Source organism: Myotis lucifugus, unplaced genomic scaffold (genome assembly GCF_000147115.1).
Source record: "Myotis lucifugus unplaced genomic scaffold, Myoluc2.0 scaffold_178, whole genome shotgun sequence".
NCBI lineage: Eukaryota > Metazoa > Chordata > Mammalia > Chiroptera > Vespertilionidae > Myotis > Myotis lucifugus.
In genome coordinates, this window is record NW_005871226.1 from 1,110,051 (window position 1) to 1,132,611 (window position 22,561).

General features: G+C 52.0%; 1 protein-coding gene across 1 annotated transcript; it reads left to right on the plus strand.

Moving 5' to 3' along the window:
• The first annotated feature begins 12,302 nt into the window (after nt 1-12,302).
• Nucleotides 12,303-21,744, plus strand: CDC25B (cell division cycle 25B). The gene is given in 18 exon segments (XM_023760300.1): nt 12,303-12,626; nt 13,674-13,783; nt 14,384-14,435; nt 16,238-16,279; nt 16,452-16,488; nt 16,676-16,853; nt 16,856-17,022; nt 17,205-17,336; nt 17,740-17,820; nt 17,913-18,089; nt 18,241-18,336; nt 18,892-18,954; nt 19,076-19,174; nt 19,367-19,500; nt 20,130-20,246; nt 20,390-20,442; nt 20,445-20,482; nt 20,484-21,744. Coding segments are annotated over 18 exon segments (1,827 nt in total). The 5' UTR covers nt 12,303-12,423; the 3' UTR covers nt 20,532-21,744.
• Nucleotides 21,745-22,561: the final 817 nt, after the last annotated feature.

Sequence of the window (22,561 nt, forward strand, 5' to 3'; positions counted from 1 at the left end):
CCGTGGGACAGCTTCAGGGGCCACGGGCGGCGTGCAGCAGGCGGCGTGCCGGACGAGGTCGGGTGGCGCGGTCACCGAAGGCAGGAAGTGGCGAGGCGCGGGGAGCGCGGCGAGCGGGGCGGAGCGGGCGGAGCGGGATCTCGCGGGAAGCGCGGGGACGCCCGGCACCGCCTCCCGGTTCTCCGCGCCCACCCTCCTCCCTGCCACCCCGGACCGGCCGCCGGAGGGCGCTGCGGCCTGCTGGACCCGCCGGCGCTCGGGATCCCGGTGACCTGGGGACAGGGGCGCCGTGTCTGGCCACTGAGCCGGGTGAGCAGCGATTTGCGGCTTGTAAAGAATAACAATTGTGTTTTGTGTTTTCTTAAGGTAAAAATAATTTACGTTTTTGGCGGAAACTGAAAAATACAGGAAACTAGAATTCCCCTTTCACCCCAATACCTGGAGAGATGCGCAGGTAACATTTTTATACAGTTCCAGTCTTTTCTCTAGGCACATGCAGTTTTCTTTTTAAAAAATTTTATTGCATAAAACTGGCATCAGACTGTATTAGACTGTATATCTGGCATCTCCTGCAGTTTTACCTGGCATCGAGTGATTAGAATTTTGCCATATCGGTAAAGTATTGCCAACATGCTTTTTAATGGTTGTATATTGTTCCAATTATGGATGAACTAGAATCTATGTAGCTTATTGTTACACATTTATAATAGCAACACCAGTTTTAAATCTATTTGATGGTGATCCCACAATTCATAAACACTGTAACATCTCAGTGTGTCACATGCATATAGTCATAAATGTGTTTGTACCTACAAAAATAACATCATGTATATTCTAGTACATAGGCACACATACACATGAATCCCTGAAACCTCTTGTTCCTGAACCAAACACATAAAAATGAAGTTCTTAAAACATTGAATGTGCTACAGTATTTTAAAAACCTCTTAGAGCGCCCTAGGGTGTGGCTCAGTTGGTTGGAGCATTGTCCAGTACACTGAAAGTTAGAAGGTTCCATCCCTGATCAGGGTGCGTTCTAGAGGCAGCTAATCAATGTTTCTCTCTCACATATCAATGTTTCTCTCTCCCCCCGCTTCCTCTCTCTCTCTAAAATCAATAAAACAAACAAGCAATCAAAAAACTCTTAGACTGCCCAACTGGTTGAGCATGGGCCTATGAACCAGGAAGTCATGCACATGCTCAGGTTGCAGGCTCAATCCCCAGTGTGAGGTGTGCAGGAGGCAGCCGATCAATGATTCTTCCTCATCATTGATGTTTCTATCTCTCTCTCCCTCTCCCTTCCTCTCTGAAATCAATTTAAAAAACAACAACTCTTACACTAACATAAGGAGTAGGTAGAGAGGAAGGCTGTGACCCCCAGGCAGACAGGCTGAGTAAGGACCTGGAGCTGGATGATGTTTCAAGTGAGTGGATGTAGACAAAGAAGAAAAGAGAACCAAAGACTGTGCCCTGGGCTCTCCAAGGTTAAGGGCTCAAGAAAGAACTAGCAAGAAACTCACAAGATGCAGGAAATGTGGTATATGTATACAATGGAATACTGCTAAGACATAACTTAAAAAAGAATGAAAGCTAGCCATTCATGACAACATGGATGGACGTAGAGGGGTATTATGCTAAGTGAAATAAATCAAAGGTGAATAGCATATGATTTCATTTACATGTGGAATCTAAGAAACAAAACAAGTGGATAAACAAAACAAAACAGAAACAGATTCATAGGTACAGAGAACAAAATGATGGTTGCCAGAGGAGAGGAGAGTGGGTGGTGGTGGGTGAAAGGGGTGAAGGAGAATAAGAGGTACAAACTTCCATTTATAAAATAAATATGTCATAAGGATGTAATGTACAGTATAGGAAAATAGCTAATAATATAATAACTTTGTATGGTAACAGGTGGTTACTAGACTTATTGTGGTATTCACATCATAAGGTACGTAAATGTTGCCCGGCTGGCATGGCTAAGTGGTTGAGCCTTGACCTATGAACCAGGAGGTAACAGTTCAATTCCCAGTCAGGGCACATGCCCGGGTTGTGGGCTGATCCCCAGTAGGGGCCATGCAGGAGGCAGCCTATCAATGATTCTCTTTCATCATTGATGTTTCTGTCTCTCTCTCCCTCTCCCTTCTTCTCTGAAATCAATAAAAATATATATATTTTAAAAGGTACATATATAAATGTCAAATCACTATGTTGTATACCTGAAACTAATATAATATTGTATGTCAACTATACTTTATATATATATATATATATATATATATATATATATATATCTGACATTTGTAGGCAAATTAGCTATAATTTCGCGCTGAAGTTGCTAGAGGGCCAGACCATTATAAATAGGGAAGCAGGTTGTTTACCACGACAGAAGTGATTTTTTTCTGAAGATATGGGTAAACAATGCGATTTAACAGCCTTTGAATGTGGGATATATTTGAACGTGAGTGGCCAGATTATTATGACCACCCATCAGTACTTCCTTGGGCCACATTTTGCCTTCAATACTGTGGCAATTCTTCTTGGCATTGACTCCACGAGATGTTGAAAGGTGATGCGAGGAATCTGACACCATGCCTGATGAATAGCACTGTCCAGTTCTGTGAGGTTTGATGGTTGTGGAACCAGCTGCCTGATGGCTCTTTTAACTTCGTCCCACAAATGCTCAATTGGATTGAGATCTGGTGATTGTGGGGGCCACCTAAGCAAGGTAAAGTCTCCCTCATGTTCTTGAAACCACTCCTGCACAATATGAGCACCGTGGCATGGCGCATTGTCTTGTTGGAAGAAGCCATCTCCATTGGGATACGCCATCAACATGATAGGATGAACCTGATCAGCAATGATACTTAGGTATGTTGTGCTATTCAGACGTTGTTCCACATGAATTAAAGGGCCCAAATCATGCCAGGAAAACATGCCCCAAACCATAACACTGCCCCCACCAGCTTGAAGGGTTGTACTCATGCATGTGGGGTGCATGCTTTCATGCTGTTTCCGCCAAATTCTCACTCTGCCATCTGCATGATGCAACTGGAAACTTGATTCATCAGACCACATGACTTTTTTCCAATGCTCACTGTCCAATCCTTGTGTTCCTGTGCGAATTGGAGACGTTTTATCTTGGTAACTGCAGACAGCAAAGGTGTTCGAACAGGCCTTCGGCTTCCATATCCCATACGATGCAGTGTACGGTTAATTTGCCTACAGACGTCAGGTGGTCGTAATAATCTGGCCACTCACGTTCAAATATATCCCACGTTCAAAGGCTGTTAAATCGCATTGTTTACCCATATCTTCAGAAAAAAATCACTTCTACTGTCGTGGTAAACAACCTGCTTCCCTATTTATAATGGTCTGACCCTCTAGCAACTTCAGCACGAAATTATAGCTAATTTGCCTACAAACGTCAGGTGGTCATAATAATCTGGACACTCGGGGTGTGTGTGTGTGTGTGTGTATAGATACACACACACACATACTAGAGGCCCGGTGCATAAATTTGTGCACGGGTGGGGTCCCTCTTGGTGGCCTGCAGGGATCGGGCTGAAACCCGCTCTCTGACATCCCCCAAGGGGTCCTGGTTTTGTGAGAGGGTGCAGGCCAGGCTGAGGGACCCCACCGGTGCACCATGGGGCCTGGAGAGGGACCGCAGGAGGGCTCCAGGGCATGCCCGGCCCATCTCACTCAGTCCCCAATCGGGCTGGACCCCAGCAGCAAGCTAACCTATTGGTGAGAACATCTGCCCCCTGGTGCTCAGTGCACGTCATAGCAACTGGTCGACTGGTCAACTGTCTGCCCCCTGGTGGGTAGAAAGAGAGAGAGAGAAATAAAACATTTATGAGAGACATTGATTGTGTCTCCCACACATGCCCAGAGCCGGGATCGAAGCTTTAACTCAGGTTCATGCCCTTGACTGGGAATCGAACCTGAGACCCTTTGATGCGTGGATGATGCTAACCACTGAGAAACACTGGCAGGGCAATAATATATTCTTATTTATTTTTTTAATTTTTTTAAATGGTTTTTTTTTAATATACTTTATTGATTTTTTACAGAGAGGAAGGGAGAGAGATAGAGAGTCAGAAACATCGATGAGAGAGAAACATCGACCAGCCGCCTCCTGCACATCTCCCACTGGGGATGTGCCCGCAACCCAGGTACATGCCCTTGACCGGAATCGAACCTGGGACCTTCCAGTCCACAGGCCGACGCTCTATCCACTGAGCCAAACCGGTTTCGGCTTTTAAATGTTTTTTATTGATTTCAGAGAGAGGAAGGGAGAGGGAGAGATAGAAACATCAGTGATAAGAGAGAATCATCAATTGGCTGCCTCCTGCACACACCCTACTGGGGATCAAGTCCAAAATCCCGCCATGTGCCCTGATGGAGAATCAAACCGTGACCTCCTGGTTCAACTACTGAGCCCCACCAGCCGGCAATATTTTCTTTTTTTAAAAAGGGAAACTCGTGAAGAACAGCTGAAATGTAGGAGGAAAACCAAGCCTGTATGGTGTTCTGGAAGCCAAAGGAAGAAAGTGTAACTCACTGCTGGTTAGTGTGCATTTCTCGTTGCATGCGTGTATTGGCCATTTGAATCCTTTGGATTTTCTAGTCAGATCTTTGCTCATGTATCCCTTATATTTGGTGTTTGTTTTTGTGTGTGTGTGTGTGTTTTTTAAATTTTTAGGGGCTCTTCATCTCTGAACAAAATCTTTAAGTATATTGCAAATATATTCTACATTTGTCCTTTAACATAGTCTAGGCCCTATGTGGTCAGCAAGCTCATTAGTCAACAGAGCCAAATATCAACAGTACAATGATTGAAATTTCTTTTGAGAGCCACATTTTTTAAACTTAAACTATATAGGTAGGTACATTGTTATTAACTTAATTAGGGTACTCCTAAGACTTAGGAAGAGCCACACTCAAGGGCCCAAAGAGCCACATGTGGCTCGCGAGCCGCAGTTTGCCGACCATGGGTCTAGGGAGTCTTAGATATGAGAAGTTTTAAATCTTTAGGTAGGCAGGTCTATCAATTTTTCCTGTAATGCTTCTGGGATTTGTGTCTTACTTAGAGAGCCTATTCCCACCCCTGAGATAGAAAAAAATATTCCTCTAATCACAAGATCCAGAAGAAAACGTGGGAGACTTGTCCCTTTGCAGGCCAGATCAGTGCTTGGCCCATAATGGGTGTATGGTCCCTGTGCAAAGGTGAATGTAGGGCCACCTGTCTGAGGATTCCTTTCCACACATCTCCAGGAAACCTTGCTACATTTTGGAGATTTCATTCGTGTGACATATATCCCTCCTGGCTTATCCTCACCCATTCTGGCTTATCAGTGGGTGTTTGGGTGATTGCTCTGTGGGTGGGCTCCCCTCACCCCCAGTACCTTGCTGAACTTTTCAAGTTTTCTTCAATAAGCAAGTACTAACAGTCCCTTTACAATGAAAAGGAGCCCTGATGGGTGTGGCTCAGTTGGTTGGGCTTAATCCCGTTTGATTAGGATCAAGTCACATGCCAGGTTGCAGCGGGCATGCAGGAGGCAGCCGATCATTGATTCTCTATCATTGATGTTCCTATCTCTCTCTTCCTCTCCCCTCCTGTCTTGGGGGGGGGGGGGGCGGGGGGAGACAGAAAAAAAATAAAAATGAAAACTATGCCTGTTCTTTGGAAAATATTTTAAAATACAGAAATTTTTGAGGATAAAAACATTTAGTCACCTTTATTTATTTATTTTTTTGTTTGTTTGTTTTTGTTAATCCTCACCCGATGATATTTTTCCATTGATTTTTACAGAGAATGAAAGAGAGACGGGGAGAGAGAGAGAAACATCGATGTGAGAGTAACACATCAATTGGTTGCCTCCTGCAGGAGCCCTGACCAGGGCCCTGGGCCGGGGAGGAGCCTGCAACCAAGGTACATCCCCTTGACCGGAATCGAATCCAGAGACCCTTTGGTCCACAGGCTGATGCTCTATCCACTGAGCCAAACCGGCTAGGGCAACATTTAATCGCCTTTAATTCCACCACTCAGAGAATATCCTTAAAGGACACTTTTCTGTGTATATTGTTATTAATAGGATAACATTTAGCGTAATATTTTGTAGCCAATATTGTGAACATCTTTTCATGTCAATAAATATCTACATCAGTGAGTTTCAAACTTCTTTTATTTTAGGAACCCTTTTTTCCAAAGACCACTTTCCAAGAGCTCAACATGTAATCATTCAATTACTTATTGGGTCCAGCAGGGTGCCAGGCATTCCTACCCTCCAGTGCCTGTTCTTTTTTTTTTTTTTTTTTAATACATTTTTATTGATTTCAGAGAGGAAGGGAGAGGGGGAGAGAGATAGAAACATCAATGATTAGAAAAAACCATTGGTTGGCTGCCTCCTGCACTGGGGATCGAGCCCACAACCCGGGCATGTGCCTGACAGGGAATCAAACCGTGACCTCCTGATTCATAGGTTGATGCTCAACCACTGAGCCATGCCAGCCGGCGCCTGTTCTCATTAAAGGCTGAAGGTTGCCCTGGATGATTTGGCTCAGTGGATAGAGCATCAGCCTGTGAACTGAAAGATCCGGGTTAGATTCCAGCCAAGGGCACATGCCTGGGTTTTGGGCTCAATCCCCAGTAGGGAGCATGCAGGAGGCAGCTGGTTGATGATTCTTTCTCATCATTGATGTTTCTCTCTCCCTTTCCCTTCCTCTCTGAAATCAATAAAAATATTTTTAAAAAATAAAGGCTGCAGGTATTACACAGGTATTGCACCCTCATTGGCTGTTCCCATGTTGAAGGACACCCACTTTATGCTCCGTGTTTTGTTGTTATTAAAAATGACTCAATGAACATACATACATCGGTGTGTACTTTTATCACATCCTTAAGAGAAATCCCTAGAAGTGGAATATTGGGGTCAGAGGCCCACCTGGGGCTAGAGCCTATTTGAGGTGCTGGGAGAAGGGTGGAGAGGTAAAACACATGGTCCCTGCTCTTCAATAGCTCAGTCAGCTTGAGGAAATGAGACTGAGAAAAGAGAACAGGAGGCTTCAATGAGTAAGGTCCATACTTTCCAGCATTTTCGCTTTAGGAATTCATGCAATGTGTACTTTCTGCATCATTGCAAAAACTAATAACCTACATGTTCAGCATTAGAGAATTGAATAAATATATATCATTACTAGAGGCCCGGTGCACAAAAATTTGTGCGCTCGGGGGGGGGGGGGTCCCCTCAGCCCGGCCTGTGCCCTCTCGCAGTCTGGGACCCCTCGGGGGATGACCACCTGCTGGCTTAGGCCCGCTCCCTGGGGGATTGGGCCTAAGCTGGCAGTCAGACATCCCTCTGGCAGCCCGGGAGCCCTCGGGGGATGTCTACTTGCCAGCGGGGAGCAGGCCTAAACTGCAGTCAGACATCTTTAGTGCCGCTGAGGAGGCGGGAGAGGCTCCCACCACCACCACTGTACTGGCAGCCATCAGCCTGGCTTGTGGCTGAGCAGAGCTCCCCCTGTGGGAGCACACTGACCACCAGGGGGCAGCTCCTGCATTGAGCGTCTGCCTCCTGGTGGTCAGTGTGTGTCATAGTGACCAGTCATTCCCAGTCTTTCTGCTGTTAGGGTCAGTTTGCATATTACCCTTTTACTACATAGGATAGAGGCCTGGTGCACGGGTGGGGGCCGGCTGGTTTGCCCTGAAGGGTGTCCCAGATCAGGGTGGGGGTCCCGCTGGGGTGCCTGGCCAGCCTGGGTGAGGGGCTGACGGCTGTTTTCAGGCTGGCCACACCCCCTTTAGGGTGGGGGGTCCCCACTGGGGTGCCTGGCCAGTCTGAGAGAGGGGCTGAGGGCCGTTTTCAGGCTGTCCAAGCACCCCCCACCCCCACCCCCCACCCCCGGTGACGGAAGCTCCTAGCCTCTCCTTTTTTTTTTTTTTTTATTCTGGGATTTATTTACCTTCTATAATTGAAACTTTGTAGCCTGGAGTGGAGCTCAGAGCCGGCCAGGGCAGGCGGGAGGGAAGCTTGGCTTCCTCCATCGCCAGGGGCAACCCAAGACTCCAGCTCCGTGGCCACCGCCCGGCCCACTGAAAGCAGAATCTGGGCTTTATTTATCTTCTATAATTGAAACTTTGTTGCTTTGAGTGGAGCTCAGAGCCCCAGTGGCAGGCGGGAAGCTTTGCTTCCTCCATCATTGGGGCAACCAAGCCTCCTGCTTGCTCCAGCTCCCTGGCTGCCGGCCGTCATCTTGGTTGGGTTAATTTGCATATAGTCGCTCTGATTGGTTGGTGGGGTGGCTTAAGGTGTAGTGAAGGTATGGTCAATTTGCATGTTTGTCTTTTATTAGTGTAAATGGTACTAATATAGATCTATCTCCAAGTAAAATAGAGAAAGCAAGATGTAAAACAATGTTTCATATTGTTTGTATATTTATGAAAAATGGGCATACATATGGTTGTAAATGTATAGACCTGCCCTGTTCACTGTGGTAGCCACTAATCTCATATGTGACTATCCAGTGCTTGCAAAGTACATTCCAAGTCCAAGTTGAGATGTGCTGTGAGTATAAAATGTACATTGGGCTTTGAAGACTTGGTACCAGAAAAAAGTATGTAAAATGTATTATAATTTTTATGTTAATATGTTGAAATGATAATATTTTTAACACATTAAATTAAGTAAACTAATAAAATTTTATGTTTCTTTTTAATTTTTAATGTGGCTACTAAAACTTTTTGAATTACATATGTGGCTCATATTTGTGCTTCCCATTATGTTTCTATTGGCTTGGACTGTTACAGACTATGCAACAAATTTATAATAGTGGCTGCCTCTGGGGCGGGAGATTGAATTATCACTACCTTTTTTGTTCCAGTTAAATTTTATTTTTTGTCTGAAGTTTTGGTACCACGTACCAATTTTTTTTAATGTTAGTTCATGTCTTTTATTAACCCAAATACAATTACTTGTCTTCTGTTGAAGCAAATACAATTACCTGTCTTCTGTTGAAGCAATAGGTCAGACAACATTGCCACAATAATGTCTGTCAAAGTGGCTGGCCATAAAAACTCCAGCACACACCACATTCATCTGAAGGGCACTGCTGACGAAGGCAACTGACTTTGCCATTCTCATCCATGTTGTAGTTCAGGACAGCCAGCTTCACCTTCTTTCTCTTAGGCTTATTCTTCTTGGGAGTGAGGTAAGACTTCTCCCTTTTCTTAGCACCACCACGAAGTCTCAACACAAGATGAATGTTGAATGTTGTAGTCAGACAAAGTACGTCCGTCTTCCAGTTGCTTGCCAGCAAAGACCAGTCTTTGCTGATCAGGAGGAATTCCTTCCTTATCCTGGATCTTGGCCTTTACATTTTCTGTTGTATCTGAGGGCTCGACCTCCAGAGTGATGGTCTTCCCGTGAGGGTTTTCACGAAAATCTGCATCTTGGCGGCGACTCCACCACCGATGGCGGATCGGAAAGGAAGAGCGCAGCGCAGGCCCACACGGTTCCTGGGGCCACAGCAGCCCATGTACCAATTTTTAAAAATCATTTAACATGTTGCCCTGGCCGGGTGGCTAAGTTGTTGGAGTGGCGTCCTGGACACCAAAAGGTTGCAGGTTCAGTCCCCAGTCAAGGCACATACAGGAGGCAACCGACAGATGTTTCTCTCTCACTGATGTTTCTCTCTCTCCCCCTTCCTCTCTCTATAAAACTCAAAAATAATAATTTAAAAAGAAAACATATCCTCAGATGAGGATTTAAAAAAACCCACAAAAACCATTTAACATGTCACAATCCATGACCCCCCCCCAAAAAAGATACCAGAAAAATTAGTCCCACAAAGATGCTGTTTGTTAACAGGCTTGGAGAAGCAGGATTTTACGAGCATGTGGTAATTTTTCCTCCTCTCTGGCAGTGCTCCGGGGTCACACCACACCCCTTAACCAAGCCCAGTGCTTGATGCGTACAGTCCGATGCCAGGTCATTCTTTTCCATGGGAAGACAGAGCTTTCAGCCTGGAAATGTGGCTGGATGGGAGGAGTTGATCCTCTGACTATGATGTTTGCAATTGCTTCTTTTTTTATTTTAATCCTCACCAGAGGACATATTCACTAATCTTTTTAGAGAGAGAGGAAGTGGGGTGGGGAAGAGATAGAAACATCAATGGATTGGCTGCCTTCCATACATGCCCCAACGGAGCATCGAACCTGAACCTCAGTATATGCCCTGCCCTGCAATTGAACCTGAAATCTTTTGGTGTACAGGACAATGCTCCAGCCAACTGAGCCACCCCCCAGGGCTGCAATGGCTTTTCTTTTCTTTTTTTAAAAAATATGTTTTTATTGATTTCAGAGCGGAAGGGAGAGGGAGAGAGAGATAGAAACATCAAAGATGAGAGGGAATCATTGATAGGCTGTCTCCTGCACGCCCCCTACTGGGGATTGAGCCTGCAACCCAGGCAGGTGCCCTTGACCGGAATCGAACCCAGGACCTTCAGTCCACAGGCCAATGCTCTATTCACTGAGCCAAACCTGCTAGGGCTGCAATTTCTTTTAGCTTATTTTTATTGACGAGGTGTGTTTTTTAACACATCTAATTGGCAAAAGGAGATTCAGGAAGATACACAGAGCTGCTGTGTGGGATGCTCTGGAGTGACCTCTCTGTGGTCCTGGCCCCTCTCCACTGGCCCAGAGGTGACGGGACTGTGGGATCTCAGGGACGGGAATATAACGGCCCTCTCCCCGCCTACTCCCACCACCTCTGCACACCCTGTAGAAGCAATGTGTGGGTAACCCCTGCTGGGCTGATTTTGATCATGAAACCCTCAGGGCAGTTTTATTTCTGGTCTTTTTTGGTGGGAGACCAACCCCCAGGCAGTCACGGCCTTGAATCTTGGAGGTTCGGAGCTGGACTCTTGACCTGAAACTTCAGCCTTCCTGCCCAGCACACAGCATAGCTCCCGGCACAGCACAGGAGCGAGGCAAAATGTTGAGAGAAGGGTCACCATCCCCTCCCAGGTCACCCCTCTGAGGTGGGACTGGGTCTTCCCATCCCCTTCCTCTACACCTCTGTTCTCTGGCAGGCCCCTGGGAACCCCCACTGCCAGCCCTCCCTTTTGCAGCCAAGGTCGGGTGGTTGGAACTGCAGGGGAAGGGGGAAGGCTGCAGCTCCTGCCTGCCAGGGGCCCGCCCCTCCCAGCCGAAGACCTCCTCTTCCCTGGGAAGACAGGATGCAAACGCGGCTTGTCGCCCACTTGATTTTGGGTACAGCCTTCCTGCCTCATCCAGGACAGCGGGCTCGCTGGAAGGTGACTAGATAATTAGAAGCTGCTCAGTTTAAACTAGTGACAAGTTCCGCCTCCCAGATGATCAAAGAGACACCAATTAAACAGTGTGATGCCCATTGGCACCACATTAGTCAAACCACCAACGGACGGGAGATACTTCCATAACTGGGTTTTGAGGTCACCGACACCCTCGCCACCAGAACCCGTGGCAAGACCACCCATCAGAGCCTCCTCTGGTGCAGCCAGAGAAAACTGGGCCCCTTGGGGTCACCTCTAACCTGGACCCCCACCCCCGGAAGCGCCCATCCGTTACTCGTCGGTCCCCACCGCGGGTCCACCTCCTACGCTGGGGGCCCCTGGAGGGAGTTGGGCTCCGGAGGCGCCCGTCTCGGGGCGGGGAAGCTGCGCGGGCAGAGATGCCAGGGGAGAAGCTCGGCTCCACCAGCTGCCCGGCTGGGCGGCTTTGAATGCGCTCATGAACTTCACACCGCGGTGTCCCCATCCGTAAGGCGGCGAACACAGCCTCGCAGAGCCCGCCCCTGCGTCCGCCGACTCCGGGGACGGCACCCCTCACTGCCTAGCGGTGCTCGTAAATGACATCAAACCGCGGGGGTCCCTCCTGAGGCTCCCCCTGGGGCCCGCTCCGCTCGGGGTCACTCCAAACCACATCCCGAGAAACGGGACCTGGGAAGCCAGGATGCTCAGGCCCTGGGACCTCCGGGTGGGGTGCGGGGGTGGGGCCTGGGAGGAACCCCAATTCCTCCGCTGCCACCGAAGCCTGAAACTGAGCGGGCCGGGCGGGTCTCGCCTCCGCGCCTTTCCCCCGCGGGTCCCGCCCTCCGGCCCGCCCTCCTCTAGCCCGCGCCCGGATTGGCGGCGTCGGCCGGCGCGGCCGCTGTTATTTTTCGAATATATAAGGAGCAGAGGTGGCAGCGGCGGCAGAGGCTTCCCGCACGGGTGGCTGATCCCCGCGCCCCTCCGCCCCTCCCAGCCCTCCCCGCTTCCCTCTCCTCCCTCGCCTCCCTCGCTCCGGCCCCGTTTTCCTCCCTCCCCCCCGCCTCCACCCCAGGCCCGCTCCCCACCTGGTCCGGGCCAGCTGTGCCCGGCGTGGGTGGGTGTCCCGCGATGGAGCTGCTGCAGCCGGACCCCGCCGCACCGAGCCCCGCTCTCAGCCCCGCCGGCGTGCGCGGGGGCGCCGAGCGTCCGAGCCACCTCCCGGGCCTCCGGCGGGGAGCTCAGGGCCTCTTGGGGACCCCGGAGCGCGCGGCCACTTTCTCGCCGGTCGCCACCCTCACCCAGACCATGCACGACCTCGCTGGACTCGGCAGGTAGGGCGCCCCAAGGAAGCCGGGTGTGGGGTGAGAGGTCGGCACTAGGGTGTTGGTCCCGGGCCTCCTGGGGAACCCCCCATGGGATCCGAATCCGAGAGGCGAGTAAGGAGGTATCCCGGGGAGAGCCTGCTTTGGGGACCCGGGACAAGGGCGGTGAGGCCGGGACTGTGCGGCTTACACTCTAGGTGACCTGTTCTTATTCGGCACCAGACTCTGAAGATCCTCTTTTCCCCTCCTCCTCCTCCTCCTTCTCCCTCAACGTGCCTCCGTCATGCTGCCTCCCTATTGCCCCTGTCGCCACCATTTTGCCCCAGGCAGGGGATGGTGAGCCTGGAGGGGAACTAGAAGGCAGAGCAATCCAGTTCTCCTAGGTCCCTTGCCCCTGCTCCCTCTACCCCTAGTTCTTTCCTGGGGGTTAAAGGGTTAAACACTGGTCCTGCTCCCTGAGTTACCTGCAGGGTCCGGGCTGGGTTGTCCTCCCAGCGACAGAACCCCAAGTCTTGGCTCCCCCTTTAGGAAGGCCTGTGGATGGGTAGGAGCCTAAAGGCTCTGGAGCAGTGGTTCTCAACCTTCCTAATGCAGTTCCTCATGTTGTGGTGACCCCCAACCATAAAATTATTTTCGTTGCTACTTCATAACTGTAATGTTGCTACTGTTATGAATCGTAATGTAAATATCTGAGATGCAGGATGTATTTTCAGGGGTCGAGACCCACAGGTTGAGAACCGCTGCCTGGAGGCTGCTCTACTGCCCCACCCCCAGGATGATCCCCAGCCCAGCTCCTTCCTCTTGTCTTGGGCTCACCTCCCCCTGTACCCAGGAGGATCTTTCTTAAACCAACCAAGGAAGAGAAGACACTTAGGGCCTCTGTAGGAGCCTGCCTACAGAGAAGAGGGCCGGTTTTCCATGCCATCGCCTACCTTGGGGCAGTGCAGAAGCTGGATGGGCCCTTCAGAAGTGGGTGGCTGGTGGGAACATGGGCCAGCCAGCCCTTGAACCCCCCATTTACCTTTCTACTTCCCTGGGTCCCTGCTCCCTTCCCAGGGAGGCCCCAAAGAGTCAGGTAGGCAGCCTGCACACATGCCTATCCCTGTCCCCGCGGCGAGCGTCAGCATCCTCCCTGTCGTCTGAGTCCTCTGAATCTTCTGATGCAGGTGAGGCCCAGGGGTGCCAGGGGACTTTGGGGGGCTGCCTGAGCCTCCTCATTTCCCTGCCAATCAGACTAATGTCCTTCCAACAACCGGGAGGTCTGAGAAGCCTCCCCTGCCCTCCTCTGGCGGGGCTCACCACATCCAGGCGGAACGGTGGTTGGGCGGGGCCCTCCGCAGGAGATGAGATCTCACCTATTTAAAACCAAAGCCCCTGAACCACAGCCCCACCTGGGAGGCATTAGAACGGAAAGCTGGTTATTTTATAACACTCACTTGCCCCCAGTTATAATCTTTTCCTTTTAAAAGGCTGTTATCTCTTCCAGAACAAATTATCTTAAACCAGTTCAAGAAAAATGCTTAACGAAGTTTTGATTTACAAACCATGTAGAAGTGTTTTCATAGCAAATAGGGAGTGGAGCCCTGGACAGTTGGGGGGCAGCCCGGGCTGTTGGGGTCCATGGGTGGGTTTTGCTTCATTTTTTTTAATGTGTCGAGATTTAAAACAGAAACAGTTTTTTCCCTTCTCTGAATAGGGTTGGGACATGGTGGGGGAGAGTACAGAAAATGACACTACTTTCAAACCAAAGCACTCTGTCCCCTCAGGGCTCTGCATGGATTCTCCCAGCCCCATGGACCCCCAGATGGCGGAGCAGACGTGAGTAAAGAAGAGGGATCCCCACTACAGGATTTGGCACCTGCCTTTGGGAATCCCAGCTGTAGCATACACGCATTGGGGAGGCCTGGGAGAGTGGACAGACCCCCCTGGGTCCCCATGTGGGGGGACTCATTGACCTTCCTGAGTTCTGGGATCTTGCTGGCTCCCTGTCTCGGAAAAGGGTCTGTTCTCACAGGAGCATCTGAAAGTAGGCTTGGGGCCAGGGTGGTGGGGACAGGGCCTCTGGGAGCGCAGATACTTGACGCCAGTCAGCCCTTTTGGGAACATAGGCTGGTATGTGTCCTGTTTTCCTTTCTGCCTATACATATGTGTGTGTGTGAAATACCACAATTCTAAAACATGGTCCAACTAATTCAAAACTTGTATCACTCTAGGCCACACAAAATAGTTGCTACAGGCTGGTTTGGCCCTCGGCCATCCTATCAGCAACCTCTGGCTTCAGTGACACTTGACCCTCTTGTCCACCCCTGGACCAGGCTCTTTGAGAGATGAACTGGAGAGGGAGCTAGTGGGCTAGATCCCACCCGCCTTGGTTGTGGGGCAGGAGTAGTACTTTCTAGAGCACAGCTGTCCCATCCAGCTGTTCAAGCCTCCGCAGGGAGAGCAGCTGCCAGGTATTAGTGAGAACAGCTGGGCATCCCCCGCCTGGGCTGGGGGACTATGGCTTTGAGTTTAGGGCAGTGGCTGTTTTTCCTCCCACGGCCTTTGATCAGACTAGGCTGGGCTACAGGGTTTGTTCACAAACAGGAAACGAGAAGAGAATTGGGCGGAGGGCCTGCAGGTTAGGTTTTGGTGGCAACGAGCTGTCCCTGCTTTACCCCAAGGCTCAGGTGCAGATTGGAGACCAAGCCTATGAAATTGGTCATCCCTGATGCCAGGTTGTCTGGGCACAGCCACCTGCCTACACCTTGGGGCCCAACCCCCTGGCATTTTAGTCCTCAATGCCCGCCCCCGCTGCACCTGCTTTGACGGTTACAGTTTCTCAGAAAGAAGCGTATGTGTGTGTGAGTGTGAGTGTACGCATAGATGCACAAAGCTCTGCATGGCAGGTGGTCTCTGGTAACATAGCTAGAGGGGGTGGGGCCTATCTACAGAAGCTTGTGCTCCAGCCTCAAAAGGAACATCTGTTGGAATTCCTTGCCTGCTGGCCTCTCCTCAGGCAGGAGGAGGGGGTGGGACAGGGGCTGGGTCCTGAAAAATTCCACAGGAGGGAGAAGAGGGTGTAACCCTACACGTTTGTCACTAGGGGGTCTGGCATGGCAAACTGGCTGATCCAAGGGCACACTAAACCAGGCCGCTGTCCTGGGGGGAGCCCAGAGAGCCCCACACAAGGGGAGGGAAGCCCAGCCTTGCTGGCATCCAGGCCCTGGAGACACCCACATTGTCGGCCAAGGCCTGTCATCATGGGATGGATGAATGCCTTTCCTGGCGGCCATATGGCCCCGCTGAGGTGATTTGCATACAGGTGGAAGGCCTGTGGGTAGGCTGGCATGACCGTTGTCTGGGTAACGCTCAGCCACCTTTTGACCTACCCCAGCTGTCTCCATTGCTGCCATTCTCTGGGCCCTCTTCCATTCAGGGAGCCTTTAAAATCCCAGGCTGACTCTCATCTTCCCCCCTCCTCAATAGCTGGGTCCCCAGATAGTTGACATTCTTCCTACTTCCCCTTTCCACTGTCCTTAGCCCTGGTCCTCAGGTCTTGTGGACTGGGGACCTGTTGCTGGAGGTGGGTGTTGGGCTGTAGTGGGAGGTGGGCTGCATGGAACCCTTCTCTCTCCTAGGTTTGAGCAGGCCATCCAGGCAGCTAGCCGGTTCGTTCGAAGGTAAGTGCTTGGGCTTCCCCTTACAGGCTCCGGTGGTCTACCCACCATAGGCTACCTCTGCCCCCATTGGCAGGGGCAGGGTGCTCAGGGCTCAGGTGGAGGGGCACCCTGCATGCTCGCCACAACGGTCCCAGACTCTCCAGCCCTGACGTGTCCCTGTTTCCTTCTGCAGCAAGCAGTTCCCCATCCGACGCTTCCAGTCCTTGCCGGTGAGTGCCCTCCGAGGCAGGGCAGGAGGGTTCTAAGGCCCAACTCCTGGTCTGGCCATGGGAGGTGGAGTTTGGGAGGTGAATGGGTGAGCAGGGGCATTCAGGGGAGGGATGGGAGGAGGTAGGGCCTGGGCTGGTGCCAGAGAAAGGTAACCTTCAGTACCTGCTGCCCCCCCTGGCTCCCCAGGTGAGGCTTCTGGCCCACAGCCCTGTGCTGCGGAACATCACCAATGCCCGAGCGCCTAGCAGCTGGAAGAAGAGCGAGGCGCGTGACCAAACTGCCCACAGCTCTGAGGAGGATAAGGAGAATGTGCGCTTCCGGCAGGCCAGAGTGGGACCACTCCAGGGAGAGAGAGGGGCATGCTGGGTGGTGCTCTGGCATGTGATGACGCCACCTCCCCCCGCCCACAGGATGGGTTTGTCTTCAAGATGCCATGGAAGCCCACACATCCCAACCACGCCCATGCTCTGGCTGAGTGGGCCAACCGCAGAGAAGCCTTTGCCCAGAGGCCCAGCTCGGCCCCCGACTTGATGGTACATAGGGAGAGCTGACCCTTGCAGGGCAGGCGCACAGGGCAGGTGCCCCCGAAGGCAGCCTGGGGATGGGACGGTGATTGAGCCTGAGGCAGGGGAACCTTTTATCAGAAGGAGAGGGCTGGGGACTGCCTTGGGTCCCCACCACTGAGTAGCCTGCATCTGTTTGTCACCCGTACAAGTGCCTCACCCCTGAGCGGAAGATGGAAGTAGAGGAGCTGAGTCCCCTGGCCCAGCGCTTCCCCCTGACCCCCACCACGGGAGTTCCTGACGAAGATGATGGGTTTGTGGACATCCTGGAGGATGACTTAGAGGTAGGCAGCCTTGCTCCATCAGGCCCCTTACATCTCCCCCCCCCTGGGATGTCCCAGAGGAGAGCTCTGAGCTCCTGCAGCAAGACTATGACCGCATCCCAATGTCAGAAGAATCTGAGGTAACTGAGTCACAGCCTGACCTCTGGCCAATCAGAGAAGAGCAGGTGGCTGGTGCTGCAGTGAGGGGAGGATGGGCAGGGCAGAGGGAATGCGCCCCTGCACGGCTTCTCATGGGTTCTGTGCAAGCCCGAGCAGTGAAGGGTCCCTGCCCTCCTGGTTCTGGGGGGTTGCCCAGTGTGGAGGTGCTGGCAAGGCCAGAGAAGGCTGCGCTGGGGGACTGGGGCCTGAGGGATTTGGCCTGTGCCTGTTGGTGTGACCCATATCCTTGTTGATTTGGCTTCAGGACGCTGATTCAGTTCCCCCAGGCATGGAGAGCCTCATTAGCGCCCCACTGGTCAAGACTTTGGAAAAGGAGGAGGAGCAGGTGAGCTTCTGGGGTGGCCCCCGACCCTCCAGGTGGGCTTGGGGGAAAGCAGGAGCTGGGCACTCTGACCCCCGACCCACTGCCCTGGCCAGGACTTCATCATGTACAGCAAGTGCCGGCGGCTCTTCCGCTCTCCGTCCATGCCCTGCGGTGTGATCCGGCCCGTCCTCAAGAGACTAGAGCGACCCCAGGACAGGGACCTGCCCATACAGAACAAGCGGAGGAAAAGTGTGACCCCTCTGGAGGAGCAGCAGGAGGCCGAGGAACCTGTGAGAGCCCTCCTGCTGGGGTGGGGCTGCCACCTGCCCAGTCTACCCTGCAAGCCCTTCTCAGCCAGGGTGCAGGCAAGGGGGGTACCAGCCAGACGGGGCCTGGAGGGGCAGCTTCCCCCCATGATCTTGGCTGCCATCTATCTCACAGAAAGCCCGGGTCCTTCGCTCCAAGTCCTTGTGTCACGACGAGATTGAGAACATCCTGGACAGTGACCACCGTGAACTGATTGGGGATTACTCTAAGGTACCAGCTGGCAAGACCCTCAGGCTCCACCCCTTGCCAACTGTAGCCCCCTAGCCCAGCAGCTGCTTCAGTGCCACCCTCTCTCACCAGAGGCCCCTTTGCTCTGTCCTTTGCATACTATCGTCCTTTGTCCTTTACTCTCACCTGGACTCTACTCGGTCTCCTGACTCTATCTCACGTGTGTCCACGCATCAGTGATGTCTCCACCTTGGAAAACATTTCCAAACGGACATCTAGCTTGACCCTCCTCGGGCCTCATTCCCGGGCTTGGCAGAACTGGAGGTAGAGGCAGGAGTCCATCGCTTCTGCTTCCCTTCATTTCCCCTTGGAAGGTTGTTCCTGGGGCATCAGACCCAAAAGGCTCCTCTCGGTTGCTATGGGAATCAGAGCTGAATTTGAAGGTCGAATCAGGTGTGGTCTCTTGGGCTTGTGTCACGACGAGATTGAGAACATCCTGGACAGTGACCACCGTGGACAGTTCCTGCTCCTCATCTTACCCATTTCACCTTCTTCCTCTTCTCTTTCTCAAGCTCTCTCTCTCTCCCCTTCATGCAGGCCTTCCTCCTACAGACTGTGGATGGGAAGCACCAAGACCTTAAGTACATCTCACCAGAAACGGTATGTGCAGATGAGCTGTCCGTCTGTTAACCTTCGCTGAGAACAGGCTGCAAGCACTGGGTAGGGTAGGGTTAGGAGCCAGCCCCTGGCCTGCTGGAACCCATCTCTGTGGCCTCCACAGATGGTGGCCCTGCTGATGGGCAAGTTCAGCAATATCGTGGAGAGGTTTGTGATTGTGGACTGCAGATACCCCTACGAGTATGAAGGCGGGCACATCAAGGTGAGGCAGGGTGACCAGAGAGGTGCTGAAGACCCACCAGATCTATCCTTCATCTGTGGGGGCACCCTCTTGTGGGGAAGGGTCCTGCCCAGCAAGAGGTGGGGGTCACCCTTTTGAAAGATGGGAACTGCCTGGGGGCGGGGTCTGCCAGCCAGGCCCAGGGCAGTGGCCTGACCTCCAGCTACTCTGCAGACGGCTGTGAACCTGCCCCTGGAACAGGACGCGGAGATGTTCCTGCTGCAGAGCCCCATCACACCCTGTAGCCTGGACAAGAGAATCATCCTCATTTTCCACTGTGAATTCTCATCTGAGCGTGGGCCCCGCATGTGAGTCCCGGCTCCACCCAAGCGTGTGGGTGCTGGCGCTGTCCTATGGCCAAGAGCCTGAGCCCAGCCCCTCCTTGGCTTGGGCCTCTTGGCTCATCTGGCCGCCTGAAGCAGACCTCATCCCTGCTTCCTTGTGCATGGCACCCTCCCCCTGTCTCCCTCCTGCAGTCCTTCCCATCAATCCTCACCCTCTACCCATTGTCACCCCCTCCCCCAAATCTGATTCCAAGCCTTCAGCAGTGTCCTTAAAACCCTGTCCCAGTCCTCAGTGACACTGACCCTCCTGGTGTTCAGATGTCCTTTCCTTCCCTCACCGAGTCTTGTCCAGACCTCCTGAACAGATCTCTTGAGTTTTGGCAACTTCTCTTCGTTCTGCTCCCCCTTTCCCAGCCCAGGCCAGATAACACTAACAAAGATTCCGCAACTGCCTTCTAGAAACAGAGGCTCCCTTGGTTTTCCTTCTTCCTTCCAACTCCCAGCCTCTCCAGTGCTCAGGAGCCGGACTGACCCTAAAAGTGCCTGCTCTCGAGCCTTCCCAAGGCGCTCAAAGGAGTGGGTGCAGGGAACAGGTTCCCTGAGGTCCCCCCTACTGCGTGCCCAGCTCTGACTCCCACACCCGTTGGTCCCAGGTGCCGTTTCATCAGGGAGCGAGATCGAACCATCAATGACTACCCCAGCCTCTACTATCCTGAGATGTACATCCTCAAAGGCGGCTACAAGGAGTTCTTCCCGCAGCACCCGGTACCGCAGGCAGAGATGGCCACAGCCTCTGGGGGAGGGTTGGACTGCAGGGAAAGGGCTTGGCCAGGCAACACCCTAAGAGAAGGGAGGACTGCCCCCCCAATTTCCCATTCCCCCATATTGATTGCCCTCTCCCATCCTGCCCTAGACCTTTCTGTGAACCCCAAGACTATCGGCCCATGAACCACGAGGCCTTCAAGGACAGCTGAGGACCTTCCGCCTCAAGACGCGCAGCTGGGCCTGGGGAGCGGAGCCGGAGGGAGCTCTGCAGCCGCCTGCAGGACCAGTGAAAGGCCAGCCACGGACTCACCTATCTTCATTGCCTCGAGTGGCCTGGGCACCACCTACCCAGAGGCCTGTAATAGTGAGGATCTGCTGGAGGCCCCAGGACAGTGAGGGTGTCCTGTCCATGCGCCCCAGCCCTGATCCCCTTGTCTCACTCCAACCATACTCCATACCCTGGTGCCACCCCTCTACCCACACCCCAGCTCCTAGAAGAACCCAGCCTGTTGACAGTGAAACTGGATTATGTCCAGCTCAAAGGAAGTATTTTGTGTCCAACAGGAATCTTTTGCTTTTTTTCTTCCTTGTTTGGGTTAACCCTTTGTCTCCCTGTGTCCAGAAAAGTCCCCTTTTTTCCTAGAGGCTTTGTTTGTATGTTTGAGGCTGAGGGAAGCCACAGCCCCAAGATGGGCCAGAGCCGCGCTCCTCCCTGCCCTAGGAGTAGCACCATGCCCTGGCCCTCAGTAGCACTCCTACGTGTGTCTGCGTGTTCCTGCTTCCTCATTCCCTCTTTCCTGTCCCTCCTTACGTACACCTCCAGCACAAACATAAGCTCTTACTCTTCCTGTTTCAGTGTTACCTGCATGCCTGACTTGTCTGTCTGATTTTTTTGCCCATCTCAGGTCATTCACAGGTGGTCAAGCGGTCACCTGAAGGGAGGGCTGCCCCACCCAAAGTTACCCATTAGGCTCTCCCGGTCCAGTTGGGGTTATGGACTCAAACCTTAATTACCCACTTGGCCTGTCTTCTGTTGCCTCAGAAAGGGATGTTATACTTGGGGGCCCCTGGGTGAGGGCTAAGGCCTGCGTCCTTACCCTCACTGGAAGCCCAGCCCCCACTGCTGTGAACCCTGGGGGCCTGACTTGTGAGAACTTGCTGCTGTCTTGTCATGAATGAACAGACGGATGGACAAACGGATGGATGATGAAGGGATGGAGAGCTGTAGATGCACAACGCCTCGCACACAAACCACTGGGTGGAAGCATTTCCGTGAGCGTGACAGCCTTTGGCAGGAGTATATATGTGTCTGTCTGGACAAAATCTTTACACTTTAAGGTTTGAAAATATTCAAGAGGAAATGTCGAGGTGGCAGCTAAACCAAGGTCAGAACCACCTCTGACTTTTTAATCTCAGGATGTGGGAAGGGCTGTGCTTGAAGGTCCTGATGAGTCATCTGTTAGGGCCTTGTTTCAATAAAGCACTGAACAAGTTGAGCAACCAGCATTGTGTTCTGTGGAGCCCTTGACAAGACCACAGCAGATGCAGAGGGTGGGATAGGGCAGGGGCAGATGGGCAGGTTGGGGCTGGAAGACTCCTGGGGAGGCTACCTCATGCTGTCTTCCCAAGTCTTCTTTTTTTTTAAAATATATTTTATTGATTTTTTACAGAGAGGAAGGGAGAGGGATAGAGAGTTAGAAACATCGATGAAAGAGAAACATCAACCAGCTGTCTCCTTCACACCCCCTACCGGGGGTGTGCCCACAACCAAGGCACGTGCCCTTGACCTGAATCGACCCTGGGACCTTTCAGGGCAGATTGGGGCTGGAAGACTGCTGGGGAGGCTACCTCATGCTGTCTTCCCAAGTCTTGCTGAGACTTTTCCCCTCATCTGGCTACTCAGGCAGCCTTCCTAAACTTTGAACCAAGAAGGCAAGAGTAAACCCATCTAGAACTCATTGCGCACCACCTTCATTGCTCCCCTCTGACAAATGCTCCATACCTTGCTCTTCACAGTTCCTTGCCTTTGCATCTGTTGCACCACCCTCAGAAAGGCTCTCCCTTATCTGTTATTCCTCTTGTAAGACTCAATTTCAATTGTCACTCTCAGAAGTCTACCAACTTACCAATCCAATGCCCTGTCAGGGAAATGGATTTCCTCAGTATCCCCAGTGCCCAACAGCTTCCACCACCTAGGACAGTGGTTCTCAACCTTCCTAATGCCGCGACCCTTTAATACAGTTCCTCATGTTGTGGTGACCCCTAATTTCATTGTTACAAATTGAACATAATTAAAGCATAGTGATTAATCACAAAAACA